At 42.6% G+C, this 16,589-nt stretch overlaps 1 protein-coding gene across 1 annotated transcript; it reads right to left on the bottom strand.

Moving 5' to 3' along the window:
* Positions 1–1,109: 1,109 nt before the first annotated feature.
* LOC115269455 (uncharacterized) lies at positions 1,110–4,847 on the bottom strand. Its single transcript, XM_062859143.1, is given in 3 exon segments — positions 1,110–3,479; positions 3,538–3,878; positions 3,937–4,847. Coding segments are annotated over 2 exon segments (1,971 nt in total). The 5' UTR covers position 3,878; positions 3,937–4,847; the 3' UTR covers positions 1,110–1,848.
* Positions 4,848–16,589: the final 11,742 nt, after the last annotated feature.

Here is a 16,589-nt window from a genome sequence, read left to right as displayed (position 1 = left end):
TGATAGTAATTTGGGCTGACAAAATCGGCGGTTTTTTGTCAATTTTGAACTCCATTAAATATGTTCTGATACCTACTGTAAAACGAAAAAAAAAATGTGAAAGAGTGATGGCGAAGGATAGGGTAAATGTACCAATAGTGGCGCATTTTGTCAAGGTGTATGAAGTTTTAAGTCAAAATCTTTCTAAAAAACGTAAATATTTTGAACCGTTCACACTATTCGGTTAAAATATGGTAAATCTGTTTGAAAAACACGCATTTTGTTCATTAATACCGTAAAATACCAAGACAAACTCATTTTTCCACGGTAATCAAATGTACCTATAGTGGTTGTATGGTTCCTATAATGGTGGCAACGTGTTCCTATAGTGGTGGTAATTAAGAAAATTGAATGAGATTTGATAAAATTCGATGGAACTGTTTTCGCAAAGCTCCTTCTAAACTTAATGTTACAACTGAGACAAAGCCTGGTTTTTGGCTTAGTTCTCTCAAGCACTAACACAGTTATTAACTGAGAGGTTCCAATGCCAATTAGCATTTTGCATTTGTATCTCATTTGGCTGACACGAAGATATTTTATCTTGTATTTTATGTCAAGAAAATTACCTGAAATTGAACTTGCCACCCTCAGCATGATCCTGCTGTATACCTGCGTGCTTACCACTTCGGTGATAAAGTGCTATAAAGACCGCCCCAGAAAGTATGGACGCAGTAAGAAAATACTGGCATTTCAAAATTATTGATGACTAGTTTTTTTCGAAGGCTACATCCTGTTGATCAACTTATTCTCTAAGCATTTGTGTAGCGGTTTATTTGATTCAGACTGTAAGTTTTAAAATACATGAACTTTTAGCGAAACACCGTCGAAAAAATGTGCACAACTGATGTACAGAGGTTAAAATGTCACTTTGGAAATAAGCAAAATATGAAGGGAGTTAGTGAAAAAACCGTGCAAGCAGCAATCAGGAAGCATCATAAGGGTAACACTTTTGAGCATAAGTAAAAATTGGGTCAAAAATAAAGGTCCTGCTAAGCCTCGTTTGGATAATCGTATAATGGAGGCATTTGAGTACAAGAAAAAATCTTCTAACTTACACAGAACGGTATATGACCACAAAAGTTGCCATTTCGAATTCCAATGTTCATCGTGACAAACAACGTTTGAGTCCTCGATGCTATAGTGAGCAGAAACAGTCGAAACAAAGCCCGAAACGAGAACCATCGAACAGGACCAGACAACTGGAGACTAGGTGCGTCCATACTTTCTGGGGCAGTCTATATATGTGAGGAAGTAGCAAACATTTCTGAAACCCTGTTCAACTTGAGTTTATTTTTTCAATTGCTGTTTAGTTTTCACTGGACGAAATTCGCAAATCTAATTATAAAATAAGTTGATAGACGAAAGGACCTTACTTAATTATTTTGGTGTTAGATTTGTGGTTGTTCATTAACCACGTAGCATAATTTCCCAATTGAATGCCCTCTCCCAAGAAAACCCTTTGTGTACATTTCTATTCCAGACATTTATAAAAAAAGAAAATTATTCATTATTCTTCAATTCACAGTTACTCCGAAGGCAAATCATGGTTTTCTCCTTCGTGATAAAACAATACAAATAAAAATCAATTTCATGTTTAAAAGTGCGATTTACCGTCATTGGTCACTCCTTCCAGGAAAGCTTCAACGCATCCTACAATTTCAGCTTATCTCGTTTCTGCTTACAAGCTTTTACAGCCTTGCTCTGCTTGTCTTTCTCTTTCTTCTTCTTTCGTTCTTCAGTTTTTTCCTGTTTTTGTTTTCGAAGTTCAGCTTTATCGTTTTTCAGTTTCTCGGCTTCCTCTCGTTTCTTCTACTTGATTTCCGCTTTTTCAAGTTTAAGCTGCTCATTTCGTATTTTCGCAAGTTTTCTCTCCTCGACTTTGACTTTCTTTCTCGCTACTTCATTTTCCTTGTCCTCCTCAATGCGACGAATTTCGTCGAGCCGTTCCGATGCCGTCAAAACTGGATAGTACTTCCTTTTGTAATTTCTGTGAATATTGCTTCTGTGTGGAGTTGGTGGCATCTGAAGTAGTTCGGAAATACTCATTTTACGGCCTGTAAAGTTGTTATCAGTTCTTTCTTTCAGTATCCTGGGAGAAGTTTCGTCTTCCCATTCCGCCTCAGACAATGTTCCGTCGTCCATGTCGTGAAATTCGCCTGGAGGAGTTCTCCTTTCCATCTCATGGAACGTTACTTCATCCCCATCATCGATAAAAGCTGAATCCTCTTCAAGGTTGGATATCATGGAACATACTTCCTGTGGTTCGCAACTCGCTTCCATGCTGAACGAATCAAATGGCACGAGTAACAGGTCAAACAGATCCTTGACAACTTTTCCTTCTTCCGAGATGATAGACTCATCGCTGAACCCAATGATACGCTGCCTGCCAATGCAATTAATCGCGGCTTGGATTGTTGACGTTGGTATGATGACTGAATCCTCCAAAATCACGTCTTCGGCATCAAGCTGTACATTCATTTCGGAAGGTATCTCATCCGTGGCAGGTGACACAGCGTCAGTTTCAGCCACCTCGATTCTGTTGACATCAGATACGGCAGGGACCGTTGTACTCCGGACTACTGATTTAGCAATGCACTTTTCATAGTCAACACCATCTGGACCGAGAGGAAAAAGACCGCACACTTTAAATCCGCTAATGATACTGGTCTTTTTTATTCCAGTCTTCATTGCTTCTTGCAAAACCGCGGGAAAGTGATCCAGGGTGAGAGTTTCTCCTCTGTGATCATCCTGCCAGTCAGTTACAGCATTCTTCCACGCAGTTTTGAGGGGTTTGAGTATGGCAACGTCTGCAGGCTGGGTGATGCGAGTGGTGTTCGGGTACAACGCAATAAGTACGATACCCAAATCCAAGCATAATTCGGCCACCTCTGCAGCTGTGTGGGAGGAATGACCGTCAACGAAATACAGCACCGGAAGCTTAACCTTTCTCTTTTAAAGATGTTTGAGAAAAACGTTTCGGATGTACAGCATGAAATTGGTAGTGTCCATCCATCCTTTAGGGCTTTTGCCAATTCCCCAATCTCCAGGAAACATGCGTAGAAGCTCTGCAGACAAACGCTGCATTGGAAGAACAACTCCCGGTTCTACAGCAGATCCATCCGCTCCGAATGTAAACATTACGGTGATGTTTTTATGACTGTCAGCATGTTCGACTTCGAAGACATTTTGGCTTCCGCGACAAGCAAGCACAGCCTTTGTCTTCGGATGTAAGAAAAATGATGTCTCATCGCCATTATAGACTCGGGTTGGGTCCAACGCAGCTGCCATAAGGTCATTCTCCTCCATGTAGGACGTGATTGTCGCAAACCATCCACGAATGTCAGACTCCTTCACCTTCGCGCTGGCAGACGATACGGATTCCGGCGTACGGAAGGTTATCTCACGATATCTGCGAAGAAAACCCTTTAGCCATTTTCGTCCTGTAATAAAGAACAAATATGAGAGAGCTAATCAAGTGTATGGAAAGTAGAAACTTACCAGGTTTGTTGTTTGTGAAAGGATTTGGACGAGGACAAGCTTCGAAGAAGGTTTTCACCTTGTGCAGCAGCAATTATTTCACCACCGGGTAACCTTTTCTCTGCATACTGATGACGTATTGCACAAGTTTGTGTTCTTCGGCTTTAGTAAGAGCCGTTTGCGGTCCTTTTCTTACTTTTGTGGTCCATTTGCTGCTAAGCCAGTAGCGAACGGTAGACTGAGGAATGCCATAAGCTTTGCACGCAGCGTACAAAGTTTTTTGTTTGGAGGTCACCAGCTCCATGCAGCGAGAAATTGCCGCTTCGTCGTATTTTGAAGCGGCCTTCGTCGACGAATCCATTCTGTAATGAATTTTATAGTCTGAATGCAATTTTACGAGCTGTAATTTATTATATCTACCTGTTGTTACACCAGAAAACTGTAAAAAATGTTCACTGTTATTTTTTTCGGTTGACTGTCACATGTAAACAATGGAATACCACCACTATGGGAACATGCATATTTCTTGTGCCCATAATGGAACAACGGGAAAATATCACATAATAAGAAATGTAATTGCTGAAATCCACTGAATTTCAAGAATTTCATCAAGTTTTGACATATTGGAATCAATGACATTAGAAGTAACTGCCTAAATGGCGTGTTTTACGCATAAGTACATGAGGTCGTTACTTAGAAAAACTTAAGAAATTCACCGCAAATTGGCTTCTTTAGCGGTGTTGAGATAATCCCATATTCTGAATCTGCATGTCAAACTGAGCCTAAATCCAAATTTTCATGAATTTTGGTGCCCGGGAACCTATTTAAAAATCAATTTGAAGTTTGTATGGGAGCGATTTGTCGAATCACCCCTCGTCGCATTTTGTACTGGGCGGAGCTGTCAAGCAGTTGCCTAGCTGTCAAAAGGTGATTTCAAAATATCTCTTTGAAATTCATTATGGGTACCAAAATAAAGTTCTAAAAATCTGAAAAAAATCATAGTGGCTGAGAAAAAGGTGCTCTTTCGTATAGAAATGAAAAATCGATGATTTTTTCAAAATTTAAAAACCCAATTATCTACAACTTTTGAATATCACATTTCTAACATGTTAAGGGACAAAACACGTAAATTTATTACTCAATCGTTGCGTACTAAAGTAATGAACAATATTTATTTAATGAAATGGTGTTAGTATATGTAATTTTCGCAATATCATGTGTTATATTGCATTGCAACCACTATTGGTACTAGCACCACTAAGGGAGCGTTTACCATATAGGATGTGGTTTTATATAAATTTGTGTCAGTGTTAATGGACGAGAAAGTGAATAGGGACACAGCCTTCTCCAAGCATATAATAATAATTATAATTGTTTCCCGACAAACAGACAATAGACGGTAGGTGAAGTGGAACGGGTTAAGACAACTTGAATCATAAAATGAAGCAACGAATTAAAATCACAAAGAATTCCCATTCCATCTACGAGTTTGTTTTGACTCAAACTTCCTTAACTGGTTCCGTGTCCGTTGCTTTTTCGCGTTATTTTTCAAAGTATTCTAAACCGGAAACAGCCTCCACGCTGTGTATTTGACACACACGTGAAACTGGGAGCGGTGATGCCAATTCCGCAAAATCACGCTTATTACAATAGCTATCACAATCTCATAGAGGGATCCTCGCATAAATCTCTAGAGGAATTCCTAGATTTGCAACTGGAGCAGTGACTGGATGAATCTTTGAAAGGAGATTGAAAGGCGTTACTGAATCACTACTGAAATCACTGTAACTCATAAAGAATTTCTGTAAATATGTATCCCATGAAAAATCGCTAATGGAAATGATCAAAACCAAAAGGAGTCCTGAGAAATATCTGGAAGAATTTCTAAAGAAATCCATGCAAGAGTTTGTGCAGGAATTCGAAATAAAAAGTCTCTAGAAAAAAATCATGGAAATGTTCCAGCAATACTTCTGGATAACTGACACTGAGGAAGATTACTAGTGATAGTCGAAATACGCGTATTTGCCAAAGAATAAGCAAAATAGGGCGGAATTAAAAGGTAGAAATGATTGTTTCAATACAAAAAACCGAATCAACAATCATCTTAACCAATAAAATAATTAGAGTGTTTTAATATTTTTCACTGCAAATTTAGAATTTGATTTTCAAATATGCTCGAAAATTCAACCCATTTGTAAATTTCCATGAAGTTGAAATACCATTTTCAAAATGTAGCAGTCACCACGTGTTAAAAACAATATTCAACAAAATAGGCATTTAAGCTTGTTACTCCCCACTAACTACTTACAGTTTTTGACCTGACTAAAGATTTTGTGGAAAGCGTTAAAACATCTTCTTAAAAAATGGAATTCCGACGTTGTTACCAATCTAATCTCATTAGAACCGAATGTTTCAAAATAATGATAATTTTTTTTATCTAGTTCATTTATTTGGGGCTCAATCGCGTATAACGCTTTGCGGAGCTGAAGATCTTTTTTTTTTGTACTTAACAGTATGCATTATTATATGTACAGAGTAATAATGATGATAAATTATAAACATATCTGCAGTAAAGATTATTATAAATCAGGCTGATTTTTTTCCGAAATGTAATAATGAACCATACAAAATTATTAAAGCGTATTCATGTTGTCACTCAAAATTGACGTTATTTTATTAATGTTTACTTTTAACTTCTGATTTTGAAAGAGAAAACTCCTATGAGTGATTTCCTAATTGATGTCATTACAAACGGAAACATATTTGGCTAATATTGAGCATTGATCTAAGATTTGTCATCATTTTAATCGATCAGTTTTCAAATTCTAAAAAAAAGATCAAATTGCTTCGCGGGCCGCATTTACGAGCTTCGAGGGCCGTATGCGGCTCCCGGGCCGCAGTTTGAGAAGCACTGTATACCATATACTATATGATGCTAAGGGTCGATTTCTTCACCTCGGCTTAACCGGTAAGCCAGGCTTACCCATATAGTTAAGCCTGGCTTAACGCTTTAGCCAGGGTGAAGAAATCGGCCATAAAAGATATCAACTGAAATTATGATTCACTTTAAAACGGCAATGTTGAGTGCAAAGCATTTATTTTTTGTTCTAAAAAGGCTATCAAAATCGGATCAAAAGGAGAAAACAAAATTGGGGGCTTCCAAAATCGGGTCAGCACTGTATTATAAATTATAGTGTTGAAAATTTCATTTCGTCATATCTAAATTCAACCATTTAATTTGGCATTTTTCTAGCAAAGCCCGTGACATTTACTTTAAATATTCAAAAAATAGCGGTTTTTCCGTGACTTTCTTGCAGAACTGGTCCAGCCGCACAAGTTTTTCATATACCATATTCTCAGGTTCAGCTTCTAAAATGAGCTGTAGGTGATTGAATTTAGATATGACGAAACGAATCATACTAAGTTATTTCAAATTTCTGCATTGAAATATAAAAAAAAATCTCTATAAAAATATTCCGGATAATCGAGTTTAAAATTCCGGAAAATCGAATCTCGGATAATCGAGTCCGACCTGTAGTTGTTTTTGTAACGAGTTACAAAAAGTGTTTTTTTTTTCAGCGCAAGTCATACATTTATCCAACAAGGCTTGACCAGTTGGATAAATACGAAGTGTGCTGAAAAAATCGAGTTTTGCTACGAGTTACATACACAATTTTATGCAATGATTTTTTCATTATACAATTCATTTGAGTTGCATAATGTTCATAATGCAACTCGAATGTGTTTCATAATGAACATTATTTCCCATTATACAACTCATTTCAGTTGCATAATGAGCCAGTACGGAAAAATTGGCCATTATGATACCGAAAGAAGTTATATAAAATGGAAATTATGATACTAAACTGCATTAAATAATTTTATAACAACTGAACTTCTTCCTGATTCTGGATCAAGAAATCGTTTTTATTCCACACCACTTATTCGTATCGTAACCAGATCATTTACCTTCTCTCAAAATTTTAACAGATTTGATTGAAAATAATTGAGATTGCACAAGCTTTTCAAAGTTTATATGGGAATAAGCATTGGAAAGCGGCGTATAACGTTCAACAGGCTTTAGGATAGAAAGTCGAAGGACAAAAGGTCTTAGGACAAAAGATTGGAAACTTTCACGTACAAACGGTTATGCTGCACAGAGAGGGCATTACTAACAGGTTTCAAATTTTACGATTACTGGTATTATCTGTAACTTCGTTGTCACTGAGTTCCACTTTCTCCTATAATTTTTCTTGAAACTTTCTAAACTATTCATATGAATTCTTTTGCTTCAACTTTTAGCCTTCAATCTGTCTTGGTCGACGAACTCTGGGCTGTGTTATTTGCTGTGCGTTATTAAACTATTCCACATCTTTTTTTTTTTATTCTTCAACCACTTTACCTAATTTACAGCTCTTTGGTCTACCAGGGCACTGCGTGAGCGATTCTAATTGGCAGCTGCACTTACAATTTGTACAGCGCCTAAATGTATTCTATTCTTATTCAACTACGACGAACTGGCTGCCTTGGCGCTGCTGTCACTTTTCTACCCTGTCCTGGTAGAATGATGCGCACGAGGATGTTGATGTGTGGCTCTTGTTTCTTTTCCAGTCCGATTGGGGGTCCATTATGAGTTGCCATTAGCCGATATCCAAGTTTCCGGGTTCGTTAGAGCATATGCTCAGAAACAGGCCCGTGCACAGAAAAGGCGTCAAGAAAGGGGTTTTTCCAAATTTCCGAAAAATTACAAGTGCCGGAGCTGGGATCGAATCCATGACCAACCACTTATGAAGTGAACGTGTGGCCACAATGCTACGGGTCCCGGCTTATTCCACACCTTAAACAACACAAATCACGAAATTCCCGGTAAAAATCACGACGTAAAATAATCAACAGTTACACACATTTGAATAATGTTGTACACAATAAGCTCCAAAAGTGAATAGATATTAACGATGAACGGTAGACAGTGTATGTTTATGTTTAATGTTAAGTGTTCAATGTTGTATATCAATGTAGGGTAGGTAATCAAAAGTTGAACCAAATTGCGGCTTTCCGAAGTAGCGCAAATTTTAAGTGATTTTTTCTCCCACACGGAAATAAATTACTACGGCAAAATCTTATCTACATAAAAGCCACGGGTATGTATAAGCTTTCTGTTAAGTGGTAAAAAGTTTGTATTTGCACCGAATTTCATTGAAAAATTCGATTACTCGTCAACAATGGTTTTAATCTTAATTTGAACCATCGTAATCATAATTTGAACCATCTTAATCTTAATTTGAACTACTGGCGGCAGCAGCTCGAGCATCTCCCACAACAGCCAATTTTGTGCTGAACAATAGAAAAACACATGGATCTGCTAATTTCCATTACTATTTTTCATTAGACAGTGGAATTTCAACTAAGAATGTTCTAAACTCTTCAGGAACTTGGAAACTAAATTTGGAATTTTTCATCTCCCAAGAGTAAACAAAACAACCACTATCGCAATCTGCCGGCCAACACTGGAAGCTCGCCCCCGTTTACTAGTTCAAATTTAGATTACAAATGGTTCAACTTAAGATAACATTCTTCAAGTAAGAATTACTTAAATTTGATGATTTTATGTCAAATAATGCGGAATATCATTCGGTTGGTCGATTCTACGATAAATAAGCTTTCATTTGACGTGTTCACATATTGCGTGTGATACAATGCATGAGCTGTACGAGTACACCGAAAATGTGCTTTGTCTGGGGGGAAATGGGTGGAATCGCAGTGATTTTTCAATTGCCTGTTTTGCATGACAAAAACGCTTTTTTCAATGCTTTAAAAGTCCATGTTATCAGGTTATATTACGGAAAGCTGTTTAACATCTTTTTCGGGACAATATTTGCCTAAAAAGTACGTCGTTTTAATGAATTACGAAATGGTTCAAATTAAGATTACAATTTGACTAGTTCAAAGTTTGATTTCTTACCCTAATTTCTATTTTTGTCCACCCTTGAAAAAGGCCAAATACAAAGTGCCGAAACTTCGGGCAAGATAAAACTATCCGTTTTGATTCCCTCGACTGTGAGAGCAGACAGAGTCGAATCTTTACATTAATAAACAAAATGGAATGATTACCTACCTCTAATCGTTCGCACCATGGATCCTGTCTAACACACCTTCTGCAGCACTACGATGCCAAACACGCGCGCCTTCAGTAGATCGGCAAGAATGCGGGTGCTCCCAATGAAGTTGAGAGATCGGCAGTTCCACTACCGAGTCTTTTTTGTCCTTTTTGTTCGCTGGGGTCATTGCCGTTGGCCTCGGTTCGCATTTTTTTTGTTACTGATTTTCCGTTACAATCAATGTTTTTTTACGGCTGGCTACTTCCCAGAGAGCTATCGTCTTCTTTCTTGCATCTTCGTCTGCCTCTTTTCAACAGTGTTATTTTAGCACTTTCACAGTTATTAACCCGGGAGCGGTTGCGTCGAGTACTCAGTACATACACGCCACCATGAAACATGCACGTTTGTGATACACAGGGTGAGCGTAGTGTCGCTGAAGGTGGTCGGAGACGCGACTCTTAGAGGGTTAAATAAAGGGCTTTCTTCACCTGCTTTACTTGTACATTGTATAACAAGCACAATACAAGCACAGTACTATACCCAGGCTAATTTGGGTTTTGAATAATAGTTTACCTGGTAACAGTTTTTTGTAGAACATTATCATCCTTTTTAACTTCTGTCCCGTAACGTGGGTAGATCACCTTAGAACGGTGCGTTACGGTGTAAGATCTACCACATTGCATCAAATTTTAATCTGGCTATTTTCCTGCCTAAAGTGGTAGCATTGCAGATTAAAATTTGATGTATTTTTTGTTATGTTTATGTTTTGTTTTCAACTGCTAATAATCCTTTTGTTTTAGGTAGATTCAGGTAATTTTACTATATAATTTTTGAAAAATAGTAACTGTAACGAGCGTATCACTTATTATATATTATCCAGTATTTATTTATTAATCCTTTACTCTCTTTTCAGTGAATCTTACCATCATAGTTGGCGCACTAATAAATCTTTTTAGCAAATCACCGTACACATCATCATATTGATACATCAACAATGTACACACCGTCTTGTACGGCTGGTGAAGTGCGCGCTCCCGAAATAAACAAGGTTGTTTATCCGAGTTTTTCGCGATCGCGGCGGTCGAAACGTACATTGATCGGTACGTGAAGTGCTACTAAAAGTGACTACAGTGAAGGTTTCGTGAAAATCGGTGAGAAAACGGCCAAAAACGGTGATCTTGTGTGTGAATCACGTGCTGGAAACAGCAAAACAAACGGTCATCAGTCGGCCGCCCAGCTGATTTCATTCACCGGTTCGGTGGTGTGAGGCGCGGTACATCCGAAGAAGATATTTTCGAAAAATAAAAAGTGGTGAAAAGTTTTGGAAGTTTCGGAAATTTGGAAGTTTTGAGAAGTGTCTTTCTTAGACTCGCTTGGGGTAGGTAACGGGTGACCGTTACCATTGGGTCAAAACTAACGTAGTGTAACATGGCGGCCGCTAGTAGCGGCGACCCAGGAGGGTCAGTTAGACGTAAATTGCCAACGTATATGGACCCAACAAACAGCTTTGGCGAGCTGACGTACCTCCAACTGCTAGGAAAGGACGGTGTTCCGCTACCGGTTAACCCATACATCATTGGGAAATCGGTCGAGACTTGTGCTGGTGGTGAAATTGAAGATGCGAAGACGGAAGCACAAGGCCAGAAATACACCCTGATGGTACGTAACCCAGCTCTGGTTACGAAACTTCTGAAGCTAACGAAACTCATCGACGGTACCGAAGTGGAAGTTATTCCCCATCCAAACCTTAATGTGTCCAAATGCATCATCTCCACCTTCGACCTGATTCATCTGGAAGAGAAGGATATCTTGGCAGAGATGATTAAGGATAGTGTCATCCGAGTGCAGCGAATCACCAGAAATGTGGACGGCAGACGAGTGAATACACCGGCGTTGATTCTAACTTTCTGCAAGACCACCTTCCCAGAAACCATGAAGGTCGGTTTGAGGCGTGTCCCAACTCGTCCATATGTGCCAAACCCCATGTTGTGCTATGGTTGTTACACCTACGGCCACACTCGTGCCCGATGCCCTGGCCCACAGCGCTGCTCCAACTGTTCAAGCGAGTTCCACGGGGATGAATGCAGTGAAGCACCCATGTGCCGGAATTGCAAGGGAGACCACCGACCAACCAACCGCAATTGCCCGGTCTACAAGAGAGAAGTTGAGGTGATGAAAGTGAAGGTCCGTGATAATCTGAGCTTCCCGGAAGCAAGAAAGCGCGTTGAACAACAGTCAGCCAGCTACGCTCAAGTAGCGGCACCACAGAGTGCGATTGAGAAGAAGGTTAAGGATCTCGAAGCGGCCATGTTGCAAAAGGACAACGAAATTGCACGACTACAGGAAGAAAGCAAGCGGAAGGACGAGAAAATAGAACAAATGATGGCGTTTATTGAGAAGATGCAGCAGCAGGCTGGCGAAGCTGGCGAACAAAAATCTCGCCCGAACCGTGAGCAATCTGGTAGCCTCGAAAAGTCGCACAGCAGCCGAAATCAACAACGAGTAGAGAGAACTGGCCCTGTTACCCGCTCGAGAACCAACTCTCCAGCAATAGCTAGTACCTCTCAGGTCCATACCACCCAAATTCAGGAAACGAAGCGCGGACGACCTCCGAAACCGAATAACCACCATAAATCCGCCATATCGCCGGATCCAAGCCCACCCCCGAAGAAAACTGCCATCACAACGCACGACCTGAAAGAAATGGACTACTCCAGTGAAGAAACTGAGGTTGCGGAGTCACCTCCAAATCAGCGCCTTCGATAACTCCGCTTCTGAACAACGTTCGTACAACAACGACGACCTAGGCACGATAACGGACAACGATAATAATCGGTTCGGAAGATGGGAAAGTGTAGTACCTCTTCCGACGCAAGTACGGCAGGTTGAACGAGCTGTCCGGGACGTCTTACCCCAACCCGTTGATGGCGACTTCACCTCCGTAGCCGATGGGACAATGGAACATATCACGACACCCGATCAAACCCCAACTACCAACGTAAGCACCGATAGTACCAACACCGTAACATTGACAGCGGCGGGAAGACGGCAGGAAGATGGAGTTTCCTTGCTCTACCCTGATCGTCGCACTGCACATCGAAAAACAACCCCAACCGAGCCCCAAAACGAACCCGAAGGAAATCAACAACGAAATATTACACAAAGCGATTCCGCAGTGCCGGCTGTTGTCGGCGTGGAAATAACTAGTGTAATGGTTTCGACAGCAGCTGGTACTGTGGGGCCAATCGCCTCACAGGCAAGTCCCCATGATATATTCTCCTCAACGGAGGTCACTGTCGTACCTGTCTCTCCCACAGCCTATCGATCGACACGAAGATTATCAGCATCGTCATCCACTACTGAACCAACCGTCGACAGTCGCCCCGGTGGATGTTTCGCTCTCCAGTGGAATATCCGTGGTCTGCGGGCCAACATTAGTGAGCTGAAACTACTCGTCGCCGATCTCCAACCTTGCGTCATAGCGCTGCAAGAAACCAAAGTGAGCCAGCACATCATTCCGACGGACTTCGTCGGCAAGGACTACGCGCTGCTGTTGGAATCCAAAGCCCTTCATCACTGGCAACACGGCGTAGGCCTCGCCATCCGGGAAGGTATACCTTTCGAGCGTATCCATGTAAACACATCTCTGCACCACGTTGCTGTACGCATATCTTCGCCGATCCAGGTAACTATAGTGTCAATATACGTCCCGCCGAACTCAAATCAGCGTCAGGTCACGCTCAGTGAGTTGATTGATCAGCTAGAGGGTCCGGTCTTACTTCTGGGCGACTTGAACGCGCATCATATCGCGTGGGGGTCACGCCAATCAAATGCTCTCGGCCAATACATCGCCGAAACTACGCTAGACAAACGAATGGTCATCCTCAACGACGGATCAGCTACTCGCATCGACCCGGCCACGGGTAGCACCTCGGCAATCGATGTAACGATCTGCTCCGAGAATTTGGCGGGAAAGTTCACTTGGCGAACTCTGTCAGACACGCACAACAGTGACCACTTTCCAATTGCGGTGTCCATCCCTGGATGGTGTAATCAACAAACTGCACGACGAAAATGGCTATACGACCAAGCGGATTGGGCGTTATACGAACGCATCACAGCCGAAACCATCCGGCCAGATGCTGAATGGAATGTCATCAACTTCACTGAGAAGATCATCGCTGCTGCAACTAAGGCCATTCCACGGTCGAGCGGTCGAAAGGGACCAAAAGCGGTACCATGGTGGTGCCCCGAGGTAAAGGCGGCAATTCGACGGCGCCGTAAATGTATGCGCTCCCTTCGACGTCTGCAGCGCGCAGAACCAAACCAACCCGAAGCGCTAGGAAATTTCCAGGAAGCCAGAGCGGCGGCACGCAAGGCGATAAAGGAAGCGAAGGAGCAATCATGGGAAGCATTTGTGGCGAGAATCTCACCAAGCAGCACGACGACTGAGCTGTGGAATACGGTCAACACTCTACGTGGCAACCGACAACAACGCACAGTGGTACTGCAGCGAGAGGACGGCTTCACGGAGAGCCCGGTAGAAGTAGCAGAGGAACTGGCGACGTACTATAGCGAAAGGTCGACGACATCCAGCTACCTTCCATCGTTTCAGATGGAAAAAGAAGCAGTCGAACGAGTGCCCATAGACTTTTCGCCCAACACAGACGACGCTTACAATACTGACATCACTCTAGCGGAACTTCTGTGGGCTCTCGACAAAGGGCGAGGTGCCTCGACAGGCACTGATTCGATAGGGTACCCACTGCTTCAAAGACTACCCATATCTGTGAAGATTATACTTCTTGAGCTACTCAACCAAATCTGGCGCATTGGGGAGTTTCCTGCCAGCTGGCGGAATGCAATCGTCGTTCCCATTCCGAAACCTAATTGCCCCGATTCCGGACCATCTGCCTTCCGGCCTATCTCCTTAACCAGTTGCATGGCGAAGTTACTCGAGCGGATCCTGAACCGTCGTCTGATTAGCGAACTGGAGGCGAAAGGTCGGTTAGACAAACGCCAGCACGCTTTTCGCGCGGGACGCGGTACCGATACATACTTTGCCGAGTTGGAGAGATCGCTACCAACCGTCGATGAACACTGCCTGATCGCATCCTTGGATCTGTCGAAGGCCTACGATACCACCTGGCGGCACGGAATATTGCGGACGCTGAAGTCATGGCGGATACGTGGTCGGATGATGAACATTCTGAAAAGCTTTCTCGCGGAACGTACGTTCCAGGTGTCTGTAGGCGGGCATCTCTCTCGCGAACGCCCTTTAGAAAACGGAGTCCCACAAGGTTCCGTACTTTCGGTAACTCTATTCCTCATCGCGATGCAGCCTATCTTTCAGGTCATACCAGACGGTGTTGAAATGCTGTTATACGCGGACGACATCCTCCTTGTGGTACGAGGAGCAAAAACCGCCGGTCTACAGCGAAAGCTACAGGACGCCGTAAAGGCTGTCGATAGATGGGCTAAAAGCTTGGGGTTCACTATATCCGCTTCGAAATCTCAGACCTTCTACTGCAGTCCGAACGCGCGCCGGGAACCAGCAAAAGAAATCACTATCGACCGGAAATCCATCCCAAAGACCAACCGTCTGCGGATTCTTGGTGTTACTCTCGATAGAACGCTGACATTTAAGCCCCACTGCCAGAAGATGAAAGAATCCTGCGAGTCTCGTCTTCGTATTCTAAAGATGATCGGTGCTAAGCTTCCACGAGGTAACCGGACAACATTATTACAGGTGGGTTCGGCGTTAGTGACTGCGAAGTTGACGTACGGTATCGGACTAGTCAGCCGAGGAGGAACAGCATCTCTGGAAGTCCTTGCCCCCGCCTACAACAAAATGATCCGATTTGCGTCCGGAGTTTTTGTGACCAGCCCGATAAATTCGGTCATGGCCGAAGCGGGCACTCTTCCATTTGAAATGTTGGCCGTACAGACCACAGCGCGGACGGCCATTCGAATACTGGCAATAGATCGAACCAACATCTCGCTCCCGCTCATTCAGCGAACATCAGACCGGTTGACCGAGCTGACGGGCACGACACTTCCCTCAGTTGGACAAATCCTGAGGCAGAGCGACCGTGTGTGGCACGCACGAAGACCGTCAATAGTGTGGGATGTTAAAAGGAGCATTAGAGCTGGCGACCCGCCGGGAAAAGTACGTCCAATTGTCCAACAATTGCTGTCCACCCGTTTCCATAGTTCGACTGTCGTCTACACTGATGGTTCAAAGCTGTTGGATATGGTTGGTGCCGCTTTTTATACGAATGGGTTTACGAATACCTTCAGTCTTCCGAAGGAATGCAGCGTTTTCTCGGCAGAGGCATACGCTATACTGAAAGCGGTTTCCATACCGAATGTGAATCGAGAAGTAGTGATCCTCACGGATTCAGCAAGCTGTTTGTCTGCTCTCGAGACAGGAACATCAAAACACCCGTGGATCCAAGAGATTGAAAACATTGCACAAAATAAGTCAGTTCGATTCTGTTGGATTCCCGGACACGCCGGCATTCCTGGTAACGAGGCAGCCGATCGACTAGCGAATGAGGCAAGAACAGATCCAGCCGTTGAAGTGCCGATTCCGGGTGAAGACGCGTTAAGGACGATAAAGCAAGCGATACCTACGACAACGATGGGAGAACAACTGGTTCGAAACACGAGAGGCGAAGCTGAGAGAAATCAAACACGATACGTACCGGTGGACAGATCACGGCAATGCAGCCGACCAGCGAGTGCTTACACGCCTGCGGATAGGCCATACACGCCTGACACACACGTTCCTTCTGAAGAAGGAACCCCCACCAACATGCGAGTGCTGCGGAACTACACTGGACGTGCGACACGTGATTTTGAATTGTAGAAAATATGAAAGGGAGCGACAGGAGAATAATATTGGAACGACTAGTTTACGAGACGCCTTATCAAACGAGGAAGAAAAAACAACTAGGATTCTTAAATTTTTGC

Source organism: Aedes albopictus, chromosome 3, assembly GCF_035046485.1.
Source record: "Aedes albopictus strain Foshan chromosome 3, AalbF5, whole genome shotgun sequence".
NCBI lineage: Eukaryota > Metazoa > Arthropoda > Insecta > Diptera > Culicidae > Aedes > Aedes albopictus.
Note: the sequence above shows the minus strand (reverse complement) of the source record. Positions and strands in the feature narration are given on the sequence as shown.